Source organism: Furipterus horrens, unplaced genomic scaffold (assembly GCF_987537825.1).
Source record: "Furipterus horrens unplaced genomic scaffold, mFurHor1.1.pri manual_scaffold_13, whole genome shotgun sequence".
Lineage (NCBI taxonomy): Eukaryota > Metazoa > Chordata > Mammalia > Chiroptera > Furipteridae > Furipterus > Furipterus horrens.
This window is the reverse complement of record NW_028327183.1, coordinates 55,046,118-55,065,693: the sequence shown is the minus strand read 5'-3', so window position 1 is coordinate 55,065,693 and position 19,576 is coordinate 55,046,118. Positions and strand designations below refer to the sequence as shown.

General features: G+C 56.5%; 1 protein-coding gene across 1 annotated transcript; it reads left to right on the top strand.

Moving 5' to 3' along the window:
- The first annotated feature begins 570 nt into the window (after window positions 1-570).
- Window positions 571-14,723, top strand: LOC149995423 (leukocyte-associated immunoglobulin-like receptor 1). The gene is made up of 13 exons (XM_090259217.1): window positions 571-708; window positions 1,264-1,385; window positions 6,200-6,369; window positions 8,029-8,154; window positions 8,517-8,552; window positions 9,328-9,648; window positions 10,381-10,440; window positions 12,647-12,685; window positions 13,014-13,124; window positions 13,219-13,261; window positions 13,343-13,374; window positions 13,582-13,634; window positions 14,191-14,723. The coding sequence occupies exons 1-13, from the start codon at window positions 571-573 to the stop codon at window positions 14,335-14,337; spliced, it is 1,398 nt and encodes a 465-aa protein (XP_090115343.1). The 3' UTR covers window positions 14,338-14,723.
- Window positions 14,724-19,576: the final 4,853 nt, after the last annotated feature.

Genomic DNA, 19,576 nt, shown 5'->3' with positions numbered 1-19,576 from the left:
GCATATGCGTGGTATGCAGTAGGTGCTCAATAAATGCATGCTCTTAATACGTTGGTTCCATCTTCCCGGCTCCCCAGGCCTGAAGACGAAGTATATTTTTATTATTATCGGGGTGTCTGTGGCCTTCCTGCTTTGTCTCCTCCTGGTCTTCCTCTTCGTCCGTCGTCAGCATCAGAGAAAATGCGGTAAGTCTCAGGATCAGGGTGGGGTGATGTGGGAAGGCATTTGGGGTGCTGGGAAGACACCCTCCCTCCTAATTCACATGCTGACTGTCCTCAGGGCCCCCCGGCAGCCAGAACGAAAAGCCGAGACCTCAGCAGAGGTGAGGACGCCCCCTGAAAATACCGTGGAACCCCTCCCATTGCTCTGCCTCCAGGTGCCCCCCGGGCTCACTTGTTCTTTCTCCGCAGGCTCAGCCCGACTGCCGGCATCACAGAGAGCACAGCAGGTAAGGGGACAAGGGGAGGGGACCGCGTGGGAGGAGGGAACAGGGCATTCGGCACCATTCCAGAAGCAATGGGGGTGGGAGGGCTTTTGGGAATATGACAGGATGTCCTAGAAGGGGTGGGCATGAACTCTGCACCTGTGAGAGCTCAGGCACATTTGCCTTTAGGGGTCCGCCCCAAGGAACTGACCACTGCTCTCTCCCCTCCAGATGCGGCCGCGGTGTACACACTGCCTCGGAAAAACCAGGGCATGTACCGCCCAGTAAGTCCTTGGATTAGCCATCGGTTTCTGGGTACCAGAACACCCCAACCTGAACAGCTTCACACAATTATCTCGTGTCTTGGGTGAGGAATTGGGAGGTGGATCCAGTCTCCCGGGTGGGGCTGGCTCACGGCCCCTCCTGAGGCGGGGGTCCCGATGGCGGGGGCTGCGTTCACCTGAAGGCTTGGCCGGGGCTGCACGGCCCGCTGGGCAGGAGGCACCCCTGCAGGGCCGTGGGCAGGAGGCCTCAGTTCCTCCGCACGGGGGCTTCTCCATGGCAGCTGGCCTCCCACAGAGGGTGGGATGCCAGAGAGGGAAGGGCAGAAGCCACCATGTCTTCTGTGGTCTCTCCATGGAGGTGACACACACTCACTTCTGCCATGTCTATTGGTCACACAGACCAACTCTGACTCTGTGTGGAAGGGGACTCCACTGTGGAGATTCGGGAGGTGCGGTCACGGGGGCCCCACGGAAGCTGGCCGCTCAGTCCTTCCTTCCCACAGCCCCCTCCGCTCAGCCTCGGCCACACTAACTTACCCTGGGTCACTCCCTCAGAGCCCTGCTGCAGGAGACCCCAAGGAGGTGACATATGCCAAGCTGGACCGGCAGACCCTCACACGGGGAGCAACTCAAGCTGTGTCCCCACCATCCATGAAGACCACAGCTGAGTCCAGCATGTACGCCGCCCTCAAGAGACGCTGACCTCAGGACCACCTGGCCTCTGCACCTAGTGACACCAGGAGTCGCTCTTGCAAAGGCTGGTAGTGGCCACTTGGAGGGCTTCCCAATGGAACCAATCCTTTCTTGAAAGTCATGTAGACATTTCTCCTGGAGGCAAGACCTGGAGTATGGGGTCACTGAATAACTTGTAGGAGGTCGATTAAGCAGGTACCTCTCTTACAGCCAACCAGGTCGGTAGAGCAGCTGCGTAACACCTGTTTCCAGAAACCCAGCTACAAGCACCTGGCTGTTTCTAGAGACCCGGCTACAATTGTTCAGCAGTTTCCAGAGACCCAGCTACTGTGGTCCAGCAGTTTCCAGAGACCCAGCTAGCATCATCTAGTGGTTTCTCCAGACCCAGTTTATGGGGTCAAACCCGGCTGCTCCATCAATTTAAAATGAGACTTCACCTTGAGAACCAATAAGGGCTGCCAGCATCTCATTCGGATTATTTTTGCATTATTTATAAGAAAAAAGTAAGAAACTTACATGCTGTTACAGGCCTGGTATTTAAAATGTTATTCTATATTAAAATCATATTTTAAAAAATTCCACCAAAACAGCCTGAGGCTGAGCTGCCTCCCACGGCCTGGCTCACTGGGAACCTCCCTGTCCACAGAGGTTTCAGGACCACGGCGGAACAAACTTATCCAGGACACTGTGTTTTGTCTGGGGGAATGGGAGGTGGCTAATCTCTCTAGTGGAGAAGAGCACAGAACTTCTGTCTCCTGTACCTTTTATTGAGGAGGGGATTCGGGAGATACAAGGTCAAGACTTAAGAATCATCAATAAGCTTTCCGACGCTTGGGTTACAGTTGACAGTTACTGATTACAGATATCAGTATAGGGGGCACAGTGACCAGTCTGTCAGGGTCTGCTAAACACCCTGACGCCATGCTGATTTCAGGTGCAAGGCTTCATACATTTTTAGCTATAGATTGTGTATAGTTAAGAGATCAGGAAAGCAGAGCAAGCTCTAAAGCATAATATGTATTCTTTAAACCCAGTTCCCATGGGCGCCCTCTGAGTGGCCTTCAGTCCTGTCTGCCTCTCAGCCTTCCGGTTTTCTGTTGAGACTTAGAGGGCTCCCGGGGAGCTGGCTCATGGTTCAGGCCACCATTCCTGAAACCACAGGGAGCGGTCCCCTGCATCAGCCAGCTCTTTTAAAGTGCAATCGCTATTTTAATTCTGTGAAACATTAGCATATTGAATCTTGGTTCAAACCCTCCATAGGACTCTCCTGTTGCAGACCCGCAACCAGCGGGATCCACGGCGTTCTGAATGAAATGAATAAATGCACATGGACTGCAAAAATACTGTGACGAATAGGGGACAGAACTGGCCACTTTCTAGGGGAGAAGGCGCCATTTGCCCCTGCCTCAACAGACTTTTATTGATTTTTAGGTGGATTACATCCAAGAAAGTTATGAAGCATTGTGCCAACGATTGTCTTATATGATTATTACTTGTATGTGACAGAGAAAAGAACGTCACACATGCATGGATGATAAGGATAACTCATCCAGCTACATCCTGTCCTTGATAATCAGCCCAGAATAGGCCCGAAGAGATTGGTTCAGGTTACACAGTGAACATCTGTTGTTCTCAGCCCAGGATGAGGGGGTCCTTTAGCAGAAAGCAAGCTTTTAACCACAGTATTATAGAAACGCAGGCCTGGTTCCCCACGGGAAAACCGGTGTGTGCAGTGGGTCCTGTGTGCCGTCACGCTCCCAGTGGTTTTCCACTCTGGGGCTGAGCTACATCTGCCACCACCAAGCACCCCTGCTTCCCATACACTCCGTCTTTTCTGTTTTTTTGTTTGATTGTTTGTTTGTTTCATTTTTTTAAAAGCTAGGCATGGAAATATACACTAACTTGCCCAAGGTGGGCTAGCTCTAAGTGGTCGTGGTGGGGGGGTGTAGGGTGTCAATGTTCTGACCTCAGGACACGTTCAACATCTCACTGGTGAGAAGCATTCTGTCCTGGCTCAGAGAAGGTCGGTTCGCAGGCTTCCTCCTCAATTTCAAATTCTGCTGATATTTAATTTGCTATTTCCATTAAAGATTCATTTCCTCAAGGGATTTGCTTCCTAATTCTATATTTTTATCTTTGTTTTCTCGGGGTGACAACACATATTGAAATTCTCTCTCTTCTCATCATGTTGTCACTTGTCATCTGTGACTGTGTTAGTCTGCATTCTCCAGGTGAACAGAATCGACAGGCTCTGATGTCTAGGTCGCCCAGAGATAAAGAAGGGGAGGTTTAGTGCAGGAACAGGCTCCCGGGTTATGGAGGCTGCCAGTCCCACTCTGTCTGCTGTCTGCACACGAGAGACCCAGGGAAGTTGGTGGTATAATTTAGTCCAAGTCCAAAGGCAAGGCAGCTGGTGTGCATCCTGGAGTCCCAAGGCCAGAGACTCAGAAGCTCTGACGTTTGAGGGAAGGAGAGGTGGACGCCCCAGCACAAGACAGGACCTATTATTGTTCTTTGTGGGTCTCTGGGGACTAGGTGGTGCCCCCACATTGGACAGGGCAGATCACTCATCCACTGAATGAAAGCTCACGTCCTTCAGCCACTTCTCCCAGACACGCCCAGAGTAGTGTGTTACCAGCTCCCCAGGTGTCCCGGAGCCCCGTCAGGTGGCTTCTAAATAAGATCACAGACAGGTGGGTGCATTTCTGCTGAACTCTGGCTTCTTCTGCTCGGACTCAAGAGGGACAGGTGGGCACAGGCTTGGTGGGCAGGAAGGGACACCCACAGTCTCTGTGTTTGCCTCGCAGAGGTGCGTCTCACCACAGAGCATGTTTCCTTGCGAACCGTGGGTGGTTGAGCTCACCTAGAACAAGAAAAGCTTTCTGAGGGGAAGGGCTCCAACCGCAAACCCTGGCTCCCTGCAGCACAAGGAGGATGCCAGCTGCTGTGGCCAGACCACCTGAATCCACGGGGCCACTATGTAGGTCCTTTCCCAGGGCAGGACCCATAGTCTGAACTCTCTGATTCTTAGAGGCGCTGGGTAGCTTGGGCTCAGGAACATGGAGAACTGGGAGGAGCGAGGTTGAGCCCAAGGATCATAACCCACATGTGCCTTAGTACCCAGAGGGACGGCACACACCCAGAGCCTGACTCTCTTCTCCTCGAACAGCAGCGACCACAGGACTGGGTCTCCCCTGAGCTTGAGCTTGAGGTCTGGGGAGAGCCGCAGGTCTGTGCCCTTGGAGAGGCAGACCCCGCCTTGTCCGGGAGGACATGACAGCCGGCATGCAGACACCTCCTCCATCTCTACCAGACTCACCTGGCTGACCCAGGTCAATGAGGAGGTCCCTTCCCGATGACCCCGGCTCTGCCTGGGAGCCTGCCTGGGGCTGCGGCCGTGACCCTGAGCGGTCTCAGGTCTTTCCCTCCAGGTCCTGGTCCCCCCTGTCTCCTCACGGGGCTGGGCCCTCCCTGTGAGGTCACAATCATGGCTCACTGTGTGAGGGGCGGGGGCTAGGAGACCTACTCTAGTCACAGTGCCTGTGATCCGTGTCACACATGCACCGAGGGGTGTGGTCAGTGCCGGGACAGAAATCCAGCCACCAGCCCAGACTCATCTGCTTCCTCACAAACTCCACCTTCCAGGAGTCTCCACCCCCTGCCCCCACCACCGTGTGGACGACACACCTGTGTCTTGGGTGCATTTGCTTCTGCAGACTTCGGGGCTTTTCGTGTAGAAATAACCGGAGCCAGCGGGGAAGCAGGCGTGTGCGGAGCACAACCCAGGGTCCCAGGACACAGGGGCACAGAGACAAGGGCATCGCGCCTGAGCTGGTGCCACCTGCCTGGGGCACGAGGGTGTGACTGAGTGTCCCTCCTGCGCACCGCTCTCCTCTCTGCGCTCTCCCCGTGACAGCGTGAAGGCGTTGAGTTTGCGGTTCCCCTGCTGCATGTGGGGAACCAAGTGTTTGCGTGAATCAGTGTGTGGTTTGGGGACATTCCGCCTGTGAGGACCCGATGGCAGGGCAACCGGTTTCCTGCTTGTATTGCCCCCCTCGGTATTTATCTGCATATCCGAGTATCTCTCCATGGATTTAAGTATCTATATGTTTTCCTATGTATCCATCTATGTATCCATGCACCTATGTGTGTATTCATCTGTCCAGGCAAATTGTATCAGTCACGTGACTTTGATCTGAGAGGCCGCCCAGAGGACAGCCCAGCATCTTACATCGCTTATCAACAGAAGGAAAACGGCTGAGACAAAGAGGAACTCCCGGACCAACTGAGAAACATACAAAAGAAAAAGAGGAAGGAAACAGAAGAAAACTGGAGTGAAGACTCTTTAGCACCGTCCAGGGCCTGAACAAAGAAATCCTCTAAGTAATAACAGGCGCCGTCTTCATGCATTCCGGAACGTACATCCCATTATGGTGAGTTTACCCATCAACCCCTTCGGCGAGTTAATTTGCATGCGGTTCATTTGCGTGCGGTCATTTGCATACGGTTCGTTTGCATGCGTCAAAAGTCCGGGGGGCGGTCCAGCTGCCGCCGCGCTCTGACAGCACCCACCGACCGCGCATCACCTGCACCCCGACGTCACCCCTGTTTCCGTCCCGGGCCCTGCCCGGCGGTCACGGACTCGCACCAGGCGCTGCACGTGCCCGCGGCGTCGGCCCGGGGGGGCGGGGCTCCCCACAAACGCCCGCCGGGGACCACGCCTCCTGGGCGCCCGCTGGGGGGCCGGACTCGCTGCCTGGGAGACCCCGGGGACGCGGCCCGCACCCCCTGTCCGCAGGGCGCCGCCCCCCCAGGACAAGGACAGCGATGCAGCCCAAGCCCCCGCCCCCCCGGGCCGCCGTGAGCCGGGACGCGGGCGGGACCCCGGGACCACAGAGCTGGGATCCGCGCGGGCCCGGGCCCCACCTCCGTCCGCGCTCCGGGCCACGACCCGCGGGGCCGGGGAGAGTCGGCCTGCAGGCCCTGCGCGCCCGCGGGCACCGGGGCCTGCGTCTCCCGTGGACGGACCGGGGCCTCCGACCTGCTCTGGACACGGGGAGGCTCAGCTCAGACACAACGGCCAGAGGGGCCTGGTTGGGGGGCGCCTGGGGACCTGTCTGTGCCCCGTTATAGAGGAAGGAAGGTGCCCCCGGGAGTCACGCTGATGCGGGCGGTTTGGGGGTCACGGCGGAGATGACGTCATTCCCTGCAGCACAGGACGGGGACCCCCGTGTGAGGAGGTGAAACCGTGGGTGTGTTTCTGATGGAGCCTCCCGTGCGGTGCTCTGCCTGGGCGCGGTGATCCTCACGCGGGAGAGTCGGTTATTTTTACATGATTTCTCTCTGTTTTACAGAGAGGGAAAGGGAGGGAGAAAGAGGGAGAGACATCAACGTGTGGTTGCCTCCCGCGTGCCCCCCACTGGGAACCCAGGCCTGTGCCCTGACTGGGGATCGAACCAGTGACGCTTACTTTGCAGGCTGGCACTCTATCCCTGAGCCACACCAGCCAGTGCTGATTCCTAACCCCTCCCACCCCTAGAGCAGCTCTGATGGGAGGGATCTGAACCCTGAGTGACACCAGGTGAATGTCCCTCCTGCGTCTCTCATGACAGCTGCAAACACCCACAGGACGTCAGCATTAATTTCCAGATTCCTGAGAACCACTAAATGGACCCCTGATTCCCGCCTGCTCTAACTGACCCCTCAGCACCCTCGTTCTGTGTTCTTGGTGAGGGTCGTCCGTCCAGGACCAGGTAACACAATTGTCCTTGATTCTCCTTATCCCCCACCCCTGCCACGTTCCTCCATCCCAGAACCCTGTTGATTTCACCCCACGTGTTCTCACCTGTTCTCACATGTACCCGCATCCCTGCTGGGTCCTGAGTCCCCAGTCTGAGCTCCATCAGCTCTCCCCTCCACAGCGGCAATTGGGGCCTCCAGGGCCTCTCCCTGCCACCTTTGTCCTGCTCTGTCCGGCAGGTGAATCTAGAAAGTGAGAATTGATGACTTGACTTTCCAGCTGAAATCCACAACTGGTTACATGAAGTCACGTCAGATCCTTTATGAAAATGTTTCCTCTGGCCCTGCCCACCTCTTCTCACATCCTGCCCGGCGGTCTGCCTCCCTTATTGCCAGGCACGTTGGTTCTCTTTCCGTTTCTTTTTTTAATGGAAAGAGATGTATTAAAAATAGTCTCAGAAGTACAACAACTGAAGAAGAACAGAGAAAACAATGAACTTGGCAGTGTGTCCCCAGCTGGATACAGTTCCATCGAACAGCTACAAGGGTCTGGAATCTGACCTCTGAGTCACCCTTTTAGGGGCTGCCATACACACATATCACGTGTAAGTGTAAGGGGCCTCCTTCTGCCAATACGAAGACGCAGAGAGCCCTCTTTCATATAGAAACAGCCCCACAATTGGTGTCAGCGGCCAAGGACGGGACAGGGGAACCCAGGAGAAAGGGCCCCAAGAACCCCAGGAGATGGTGTCAGCCACTCCCTCAGATCCCAGAGCGCGGCACCAGCCTCTCAGGTTCTCAGACACGCCACACTCACCCTGCGCTCAGGACCGGCTGGCTAGAGCTCTTCCCCTGTCTGCACGCGTGTGTTGACGTAACAAACCCCAGACGGGCCCGACCAGCACTTCCTGTCCCTGCGCCAGCTGCAGGCTCTGCCCTTCACCCTCTGGTTCCAGGACGGCACAGGCTGCAGGGCTCCCATGGTCCTCTGTCCCACTGCCCTCCTGGGCCTCGGTGAGTCCTGGAATGGGTGGACGGCCTCCAGGGACAGGGTGGGGGGAAGCTGGTCCTGACCCCAGCCCCGGAGACTCCTGGTCCCTCCTGGGGGTCTAACCCCCACCCAAGTGTGACTTGGGAGGTTGAGTCCTAGAAGCCGGTACCTGGGTATGGGGACATGACCAGACTGAGCAGCTCTTTGGGAGAGGGGACTGGGGTTTACTGAAACTCAGCAAGAAGAAGGGCTGTGCTCAGAGGTGATGCTGAGGAGGGCACTGGGAATTCTCGGGGGCTGAGCCCCTGCCTCCATCAAGGCCCCCGATGCAGCCCCGCGAGGAGCCGGGCGCTGGGCGTTTTTCTCACGGCGGCTTCTCTTGCAGTGCTCTGCCTGGGCCAGACCGTCTGCACGCAGGACGGTGAGTCTACGTTTTTTAATTTATATTTTAACTTCTTATCATTCTTCTATTATAGTTGTCCCAATTATCATGATCTGTTCCATTTCCAGGGGAAATAATAATTTTCTTAGTCCTCTGACAGCTTATCTTCAGCGAGAATGAGACCGAGGCCCCTCTCTGTGTCTGGGTCTGTCTGTTCTCACGCTGTCTGCTCCCCGATCTGCAGAGCCCGGGCCCCGCTGTCACTTCCGCAAATGCCATTCCCACAGAAACCAACCCATCCCAGGCTGACGTCTCCTCTCACTGGGCTTGGCTGGTTCCCACTTGTCTATCTGCCTGGTGTGTGCTCAGCGCCTCCCTCCGCTGACTCCCCGACAAGGCCAGCTGTCCCTGGGTGGCTGAAACTCCCACACTGACCCAGGGCGTGTATCCCCGCATGGGGCTGTGGGTTTGCACCATCCCGCCATTGGCCTCTGTGCTCCCTCTACCCCTCACACAAGGAGGTTGTCTCTGTGTGTGTGTCTCGTGTTTGGGGACCAGCAGCACATGGAGCGCACCTGTCAGTGGATGAGAGGAGCCAGGATGTGGTTGAAAGACTGAGCGAGGGAACAACCAAGTGAATGAGCAGGGGGGTGATTGAGAGAAGGATGATGGGAATGTCCTACACTGGGTGGTGGGTGGTTGCACAACTCTGCGAGTTTGCTAAAAACACAGAGGGGAGTACTGGGAATGGGGGGCTGTGAGGTATGGCAACTTCCTCCCCATGGACCCTGAGCTCTGCTCTGCATCCCCCCAGGGACCCTGCCCAGACCCTCCATCAGGGCCGAGCTGGGCCCTGTTCTCCACCGGGGACAGCCTGTGACCATCGTGTGCTGGGTCCCAGCTCAGGCTGAGGTATTTCGCCTGGAGGATGCAGAGAATCCATCTGGTTATGAGGATCAGAATATCTTGTCTCAGCATGGCTCACAGGGGACAGAGGCCAGATTCCACGTCCCTGCAAAGAGTGAAGTCACGACCAGGAGTTATCGCTGCCGCTATCATAAAGGGTCCTGGTCTGAGCTCAGTGACGCGCTGGAGCCGGGGGTGACAGATGAGGACGTCTCCACTCCACCCTCACGTATGTTCCAGGTCTCTGTACCCTGTCTCCACCATGTCCCCTGTCCGAGGCTCCCTGCGCTCCTGGGGGCCCCAGTCCTGGGGTCCCCCGCTCCTCTGCCACATGTCCCTCAGCTTCACATGCAGCTCAGGGCCCTGGAGCCCTGGTCCCATCTGGACCCCACCATGACATGGACGCTGACCCAGCATTGTGTGTGTGCACAGAGCTGTCCCTGCTGGGCTGGGTGGGGAGGAGACCCTCAGAGGTCAGATAGGGACAGACCCTCTCCAAGGGAACAAAGGTCCTTTCCTCAGGATGGTGTTAAACTGCCCCTTCCCATGGGAGCCTCAGGCAGCATGTGCCCTGTGTGGTCCCCCGGCACTGGGCCGGTAACATGGTCCAGGGTCCCTGACCAGGGATTTTTGGGATGAGCTGTGTGTTCGGTCCCTGAGACGTCCTGGACTCAGGGTCCTATGGGGACACATCAGCCTCAGGACCTGCTCCCTGCTGCCTCTGTGAGGTCCAGAGCAGCATGGAGGTGGGAGGGGAGAGGACTGATCCCTCCCCCAGATAGTGGGATAGACCAGGATGGAGCATGGTGCCCCCCCCACCCCATTTCTCTGGATGGGATCTGGGACCGAGTGATGCAGACATGGGCTTGGGTGGGTGCTCAGGGTGGAGAGGGCCAGGCTGAGTGGGACAGACCACAGCAGTATCCCCATAGCATCAGCCCTCCTTCTGCCCTGTTCACAGGAACCCCCAGAGCCGTCAGCTCCACCGCCCTCACACACACAGTGCCCCCCTCCTCAGCTGGTGAGTAGACGCTTCAGCCTGGAAGGGCTTCGGGGGCTCCCTGTGTGGGGGATCAGGATCCGTGGCCTGACCCTCTGTCCCTGGCGGGGCTTAGAAACTGTAAGACCACAGCAAGGCGCTGGCACCCTGGGATGTCTCTGATGTTCCTGACTGCGGTGACATCACCAGCAGGATTGACTAACTGGATGCCAGGCCCTGTGAAAGCATTTCCCGCCAGCAACTGCCCATGAGGGGGTGCTCATCTGACTTCTGAGAGCCACTGCTTTTTAAAATCTGCAGAAACAAAGCTCCTGTTTCTCGCCCAAAGACACAGGTGATGGAGAGGCCGAACCAGCCCAGAGCGGCCAGAGCGCAGACCTCAGGGTTTGTTCGCAGCTCTGCAGCGCCCCTTGTGGCCAGAGTCCTCCTCCCTGCAAGACAGGCAGAGGGTCAGAGGGACAGAGGGACAGAGGGACAGAGGGACTGGTAGCTCAGCTTCCAACTCGGACACTAGGAGAAAAGGGACCTCTTGACGGTTGTACCTGAACATTGTAAGTCACCTGCAGGCAGAGAGACCCCTGTGGGGGAATTCTGAGCACAGCGCTGTTGAAGGGACACAGGGCACCGCGTTTAAATCTGATCCGCGGGACAGGAACAGCGGGACAAGCTCTTCCTACCACTGAGCAAGTATTTTCTTGTCACCTCGTCTGCAGCCGACGCACCCCTGCGGCGGGCTTGGGGCACACGGGGAATGAGGAGATACGGTCCCTGTCCTCCCAACCCTAATGGGGAGAATTAGCTAGAAAGACCAAAAAAAAAAAAAAAAAAAACAGGCAAATATTAGTATGTCTATACGTGCAAATATAAATATATCATTTACATTGTGAAGTTTCAGATCTCTAATTTCCATTGTTTGTGTATATGTTTAGATTATATATTAAAGATGTAAGTAATATAATTAATAAAATACATTAACATATCACAAATGAATGTAGGCTACATTATGATACATGATGTTATCCATCAGTTCACATATTTCTAAAACTGATATATGTAGATTTCAACATATATACCATACAGGATATAATAAAATGTATCATTGGTATCATTGATATTATCTATAATATGGCACTTAAGTTTTTACAATCTTTTAAAATATTTACATTATTTAAATCATACACATATAAGTTAAATCCCATAATCACATATATTTACATTTACATTAATTATGTTATAGTCATGTAATTGATTTTAAATATATTAATACCTCCTGCATATTACATGTGTTATACACATATTGCACATACATGTAATCTTAAGTTGCAGTAAATGCCATACAGGGAAGCACAGGCAGCGCAGTGTAGAAACGAGGGCGGGGAGCTGCGTCGCGGACGCCCCAGGCGTTGAGGGAAGGACACTCTGGCAGGTGACGCTTCCCACTTTCTCAGGGGACAGTGAGGACAGGTCACTGGCAGGGGCGGGGACGCTGCTCCCCGAGAAGGAACACGGGACGCGCTCCCTGTGCGGGGCTGACCCCGGAGCTCAGTCGCCCGCCTGTGACCGGTGCTGGCGTGCGTGGGCGGCGGGGTCCCTGTCACGGTGACGGACACTCGCGCACGCGCCCCGCCCCGCCCGCGCCATGTGCTCCATCCACTCGCCCGCCAACCGCAGGGCTTCGGGCGATGGAGGCAGTCAGGGCCGGGCCGCCTCCCTCCCAGAAGGGCCGCCCCGCCCCGCTCAGGGTCGCCATGAGAAACAAGGAGTCCCCGCTGGGGAGACCGTGCCCGCTGGGCGGGGACGCCAGCGGAAGGGTGCGCTCCCGGCTCCTCTGGCGCCGGTCCCTCCCGAGGGCGTCGGGGGAGCGCGGTGCTGCGCACGGAGCCTCCTGCAGGGCGCGCACGGGGTGCGTCTGCGGATTCGGGGAGCGCGTCCCCGGCCGGTGCGGCCCCGAGCCCTTGGGACGTGCGGCTCATGCCGCTGCGGGGCTGGCTGCTCCATTACTGACCTTAAATATCGGTGCGCGCGGGACCGCGGGGTTACCCGTGGGGACAGGACAGACGTGGGCGTGTTCATCCTCACGGAGAGCCCCATGGGCAGGGCCGCTCTGGGGGAGCCGCTGAGGGCCCCGCAGGGAGGGAGACCCGCCAGGGTGGGGGGCACAGAGAGCAGAGCCTGCTCTGTCCAGCTCAGGCCTTTGACGCGTGTCCTCCTGAATCCTCTCTCCTAGGAGACACGGGGACGGAATCGCGGGGCAGTAACCATGGCGGTGAGTGATGGGGACAGAGGACCGTGGTCCCGGAGCTGCCTCCTGTGGGTGGGGGGAGGGAATGGGCGTTGGTGTTCCTCGTATCCCAGGTTTGTCAGCGTCCTGTGGACAGAGGACGTCAGCGCTCAGGGCCCTGGTTTTGTAAAACGGGGGTGATGGTTCCCGTGTTGGCAGGACTGCTAAGCATGTGCGAGATTATATATTTATATATATATTTTATAAATATATATATGTGAACACGAAAAGCACCAGCATATGCATGGTATGCAGTAGGTGCTCAATAAATGCATGCTGTCAAAACATTGGTTCCATCTTCCCTGCTCCCCAGGCCTGATGACAAAGTATATTTATATTCCTATTGGGGTGTCTGTGGCCTTCCTGCTTTGTCTCCTCCTCCTGGTCTTCCTCTTTGTCCGTCGTCAGCATCAGAAAAAACCCAGTAAGTCTCAGGGTCAAGGTGGGGTGATGTGGGAAGGCATTTGGGGTGCTGGGAAGACAGCCTCCCTCCTAACTCACACGCTGACTGTCCTCAGGGCCCCCTGGAAGCCAGGATGAGAAACTGAGGCCCCAGGAGAGGTGAGGCTGGAAATACCGTGGACCCCCTCCCGGTTATCTGCGTCCAGGTGCCCCCCGGGCTCACTTGTTCTTTCTCCACAGGCTCAGCCCGACTGTCACAGAGATCACAGCAGGTAAAGGGACAAGGGGAGGGGACCGCGTGGGAGGAAGGAACAGGGCATTCGGCACCATTCCAGAAGCAATAGGAGTGGGAGGGCTTTTGGGAATATGATAGGATGTCCTAGAAGGGGTGGGCATGAACTCTGCACCTGTGAGAGCTCAGGCACATTTGCCTTTAGGGGTCCGCCCCAAGGAACTGACCACTGCTCTCTCTGCTCCAGATGCGGCCGCGGTGTACACACTGCCTGGGGAAAACCGGGGCACGCACCGCCCAGTAAGTCCTTGGATTAGCCATCGGTGTCTGGGTACCAGAGCACCCCAACGTGAACAGCTTCCCACAATTATCTTGTGTCTTGGGTGAGGAATTGGGAGGCAGATCCAGTCTGCTGGGTGGGGCTGGCTCACGGCCCCTCCTGAGGCTGGGGTCCCGATGGCGGGGGCTGCGTTCACCTGAAGGCTTGGCCGGGGCTGCAGGACCCGCTGGTCAGGAGGCGCCCCTGCAGGGCCGTGGGCAGGAGGCCTCAGTTCCTCCGCACGGGGGCTTCTCCATGGCCACCGGCCTCCCACAGAGGGTGGGATGCCAGAGAGGGAAGGGCAGAAGCCACCATGTCTTCTGTGGTCTCTCCATGGAGGTGACACACACTCACTTCCGCAATGTTCTGTTGGTCACACTGACCAACTCTGACTCTGTGTGGAAGGGGACTCCACTGTGGAGATTGGGGAGGTGCGGTCACGGGGACCCCACGGAAGCTGACCGCTCAGTCTTTCCGACCCACCGCCCCCTCCCCTCAGCCTCGGCCACACTAACTTACCCTGGGTCACTCCCTCAGAGCCCTGCTGCAGGAGACCCCCAGGAGGTGACGTATGCCCAGCTGGACCAGCGGACCCTCACACGGGGAGCAGGTCAAGCCGTGTCCCCACCGCCCATGGAGCCCACAGCTGAGTCCGGCATGTACGCGGCCCTCGCCAGACCCTGACCTCAGGACCACCTGGCCTCTGCACCTAGTGACACCAGGAGTCACTCTTCCAAAGGTCTTTAGTGGCCACTTGGAGGGCTTCCCAATGGAACCAATCCTTTCTTGAAAGTCATGTAGACATTTCTCCTGGAGTCTGGGAACATCGGGTCACCTTGTAGGAGGTTGATTAACCAGGCGTCTCTCCTACAACCAACCAGCTCCGTGGAGCAGATGTGTAACACCTGTTTCCAGAAACCCAACTACAAGCGCCCGGCTGTTTCTAGAGACCCAGCTACAGTTGTCCAGCAGTTTCCAGAGGCCCAGCTAGCGTCGTCCAGTAGTTTCACCAGACCCAGTTTAAGGGGTCAAACCTGGCTGCCCCATCACATTAAAATGAGAAGCATTAACTGGTGCCAGCATCTCATTTGGATTAATGTTGCATTTTTTTTAATAGAAAAAATAAGAAACTTGCATGCCTGTTACAGGCCAGGTATTAAAAATGTTATTCTATATTAAATGAATATTTTGAAAAGTTCAACCAAAACTCAGCCTGAGGCTGAGCTGCCTCCCATGCCCCGGCTCGGTTGTAAACTCCTTGTCCAGCAGAGGTTTCAGGACCAGGGAGGAACAAACTTATCCAGGACACTGTGTTTTGTCTGGGGGAATGGGAGGTGGCTAATCTCTCTAGGGGAGAAGAGCACAGAACTTCTGTCTCCTGTGCCTTTTATTGAGGAGGGGATTCAGGAAATACAAGTTCAAGACTTAGGAATCATCAATAAGCTTTCCGACGCTTGGGTTACATTGACAGTTACTGATTACAGATATCAGTATAGAGGGCACAGTGACAGGTCTGTGTCGGGGTCTATGAACATCCTGACGCCATCCTTACATCAGGTGAGAGGCTTCATACATCTTTAGGTACGCACTGTTTATAGTTAACTAAGAGATAAGAAAAGCAGAGCAAGCTCTAAAGCATAATAAGCATTCTTTAAATCCAATTCCCATGGGAATCCTCTGAGTGGCCTTCGGTCCTGTCTGCTGCACAGCCTTTCAGTTTTCACTGAGACTTAAAAGGCCTTCCGGGGAGCGGGGGGCGCAGCTAGTGGTATAATTCAGTCCAAGTGCAAAGGCCTGAGACTGCAGGGCAGCTGGTGTGTGTCCTGGAATCCCAAGGCTGGAAAACCAGGAGCTCTGACGTCTGAGGGAAGGAGAGGTGGACGTCCCAACTCAAAAGAAGACCTATTTTTTTTTAATTGTGGGCATCTGGGGACTGGATGGTGCCCCACATTGGGGAGGGAAGATCACTCATCCACTGAATGAAAGCTCACGTCCTTCAGCCACGTCTCCCAGATACGCCCAGAGTAGTGTGTTACCAGCTTCCCCAGGTGTCCCGGAGCCCCGTCAGGTGGCTTCTAAATAAGATCACAGACAGGTGGGTGCATTTCTGCTGAACTCTGGCTTGTCCGGCTCGGATGCAAGACAGACAGGTGGGCACAGGCTTGGTGGGCAGGAAGGGACCCACACAGCATCTGTGTTTGCCTCACACAGGTGTGTCTCAGCACAAGACGTGTTTCCTTGCGAACCATGGGTGGTTGAGCTCACCTAGAACAAGAAAAGCTTTCTGAGGGGAAGGGCTCCAACCGCAAACCCTGGCTCCCTGCAGCACGTGGGGGACACCATCTGCTGTGGCCCCAGCACCTGAATCCACGGGGCCACTATCTAGGTCCTTTCCCAGGGCAGGGCCCATAGTCTGAACCCTCCGATTCTTAGAGGCGCTGGGTAGCTTGGGCTCAGGAACATGGAGAACTGGGAGGAGCAAGGTTGAGCCCAAGGATCATAACCCACATGGGCCTTGGTACCCGGAGGGACGGCACACGCCCAGAGCCTGACTCTCTTCTCCTCGAACAGCAGCGACCACAGAACTGGGTCTTACCCGAGCTTGAGCTTGAGGTCTGGGGAGAGTCGCAGGTCTGTGCCCTTGGAGAGGCAGAGCCCCACCCCGTCCGGGAGGACATGACAGCTGGCATGCAGACACCTCCTCCGTCTCTACCAGACTCACCTGGCTGACCCAGGTCAATGAGGAGGTCCCTTCCCGATGACCCCAGCTCTGCCTGGGAGCCTGCCTGGGGCTGCGGCCGTGACCCTGAGCGGTCTCAGGTCTTTCCCTCCAGGTCCTGGTTCCCCCCTGTCTCCTCCTCACGGGGCTGGGCCCTCCCTGTGACGTCACAATCATGGCTCACTGTGTGAGGTCACAATCATGGCTCACTGTGTGAGGGGCGGAGGCTAGGAGACCTGCTCTAGTCACAGTGCCTGTGATCCGTGTCACACATGGACCAAGGGATGTGGTCAGTGCCCGGACAGAAATCCAGCCACCAGCCCAGACTCATCTGCTTCTTCACAAACTCCACCTCCCAGGAGTCGCCACCCCCCTGCCCCCACCACCGTGTGGACGACACACCTGTGTCTTGGGTGCATTTGCTTCTGCAGACTTTGGGGCTTTTCGTGTAGAAATAACCGGAGCCAGCGGGGAAGCAGGCGTGTGCGGAGCACAGCCCAGGGTCCCAGGACACGGGCACAGAGACAAGGGCATCGCGCCTGAGCTGGTGCCACCTGCCTGGGGCACGAGGGGGTGACTGAGTGTCCCTCCTGCGCGCAGCTCTTCTCTCTGCGCTCTCCACGTGACAGCGTGAAGGCGTTGAGTTTGCGGTTCCCCTGCTGCATGTGGGGAACCAAGTGTTTGCATGAATCAGTGTGTGGTTTGGGGACATTCCGCCTGTGAGGACCCGATGGCAGGGCAACCGGTTTCCTGCTCATACTGCCCCCCTCGGTATTTATCTGCATATCTGAGTATCTATCTATGTATCTAAGTTACTATCTATGTATCTAAGTAGCTATGTAGCTATGTTTTTCTATGCAGTTATGTATGTATCCATGTACCTGTGTATGTGCACATCTGTCTACATAAATATGTACCTGTCACGTAGTCTTGCTCTTAGAAGTCACCCAGAGAATGGACTACGATTTTATACCAGCCTTATTGAGAGAAGGGCGAAAAGGAGATGAACTGGGAGATGGAACTCCCAGAGCAACTCGAAGACCCACAGAAACAAAAGAAGCAGAAGAGCAGAAAGAAACTGGAGAAAAGATTTCAAATCAGCGCCCAAGGCCCGTGCAAATGACTTCCGTGTGTGGTTATGGGCGCCATCTCCAAAAGTTTCCAAACGTACATTTCCCTTATGGTTGGTTTACCCATCAACACTTTCGGCATATTGATTTGCATGTGCTTCATTTGCATGCGGTTCATTTGCATATGTCAAAAGTCTGGGGGGCGGTCCAGCTGCCGTCCTGTTCTGACCGTACCTACCTATCGTTTATCTATCAGCCTATCTCTCGTTGACTTTCTACCAACCTACCTGCCATCTGCTTCTAAATCTACAAGCCATCACCTATATCGACCTGTTTATAGCGTATGTATCTGTCCCTTACGTACCGACCACGCATCACCTGCACCCCGACGTCACCCCTGTTTCCGTCCCGGGCCCTGCCCCGCGGTCACGGACTCGCACCAGGCGCTGCACGTGCCCGCGGCGTCGGCCCGGGGGGGCGGGGCTCCCCACAAACGCCCGCCGGGGACCACGCCTCCTGGGCGCCCGCGGGGGGGCCGGACTCGCTGCCTGGGAGACCCCGGGGACGCGGCCCGCACCCCCTGTCCGCAGGGCGCCGCCCCCCCAGGACAAGGACAGCGATGCAGCCCAAGCCCCCCGCCCCCCCGGGCCGCCGTGAGCCGGGACGCGGGCGGGACCCCGGGACCACAGAGCTGGGATCCGCGCGGGCCCGGGCCCCACCTCCGTCCGCGCTCCGGGCCACGACCCGCGGGGCCGGGGAGAGTCGGCCTGCAGGCCCTGCGCGCCCGCGGGCACCGGGGCCTGCGTCTCCGTGGACGGACCGGGGCCTCCGACCTGCTCTGGACACGGGGAGGGTCAGCTCAGACACAACGGCCAGAGGGGCCTGGTTGGGGGGCGCCTGGGGACCTGTCTGTGCCCCGTTATAGAGGAAGGAAGGTGCCCCCGGGAGTCACGCTGATGCGGGCGGTTTGGGGGTCACGGCGGAGATGACGTCATGCCCTGCAGCACAGGACGGGGACCCCCGTGTGAGGAGATGAAACCCTGGGTGTGTTTCTGATGGAGCCTCCCTTGCGGTGCTCTGCCTGGGCCATGTGATCCACATGCGGGAGTCAGTTATTTTTACACAATTTCTCTTTGTTTTACAGAGAGGGAAAGGGAGGGAGAAGGAGAGGGAGAGACATCAATGTGTGGTTGCCTCTCGCGTGCCCCCCACTGGGAACCTGGCCCACAACCCAGGCCTGTGCCCTGACTGGGGATCGAACCAGCAACCCTTAGTTTGCAGGCTGACACTCAATCCACTGAGCCACACCAGCCAGCGCTGTTTCTACATGATTTCTAACCCCTCCCACCCCAAGAGCAGCTCTGACGGGAGCCCTGTGGATTCCGGGAGGGATCTGAACCCTGAGTGACACCAGGTGAATGTCCCTCCTGCGTCTCTCATGACAGCTGCAAACACCCACAGGACGTCAGCATTAATTTCCAGACTCCTGAGAACCACTAAATGGACCCCTGATTCCCGCCCGCTCTAACTGACCCCTCAGCACCCCCGTCCTGTGTTGTCGGTGAAGGTCGTCCGTCCAGGACCAGGTAACACAATTGTCCTCGATTCTCCATATCCCCCACCCCTGCCACGTTCCTCCATCCCAGAACCCTGTTGATTTCACCCCACGTGTTCTCACGTGTCCTCACATATACCCGCATCCCTGCTGGGTCCTGAGTCCCCAGTCTGAGCTCCATCGGCTCTCCCCTCCACAGCAGCAGTTGGGGCCTCCAGGGCCTCTCCCTGCCACCTTTGTCCTGCTCTGTCCGGCAGGTGAATCTAGAAAGTGAAAACTGATGACTTGACTTTCCAGCTGAAATCCACAACTGGTTACATGAAGTCACGTCAGATCCCTTATGAAAATGTTTCCTCTGGCCCTGCCCACCTCTTCCCACACCCTGCCCGGCGGTCTGCCTCCCTTATTGCCAGGCACGTTGGTTCTCTTTCCGTTTCTTTTTTTAATGGAAAATTATGTGTTAAAAATAGTCTCAGAAGTACAACAACTGAAGAAGAAGACAGAAAACAATGAACTTGGCGGTGTGTCCCCAGCTGGATACAGTTCTATCGAACAGCTACAAGGGTTTGGAATCTTACC

What these genes read in the sequence shown, in the direction of transcription:
- LOC149995423 (XM_090259217.1), top strand. Translation starts at nt 571, where the DNA reads ATGAACTCTGCACCTGTGAGAGCTCAGGCACATTTGCCTTTAGGGGTC. An exon ending in ACCACAGCTGAGTCCAGCAT is followed by an intron (nt 1,386 to 6,199) that starts GTACGCCGCCCT and finishes CCCTGTCCGCAG; the next exon opens with GGCGCCGCCCCCCCAGGACA. An exon ending in TGTCACAGAGATCACAGCAG is followed by an intron (nt 13,375 to 13,581) that starts GTAAAGGGACAA and finishes TCTCTGCTCCAG; the next exon opens with ATGCGGCCGCGGTGTACACA.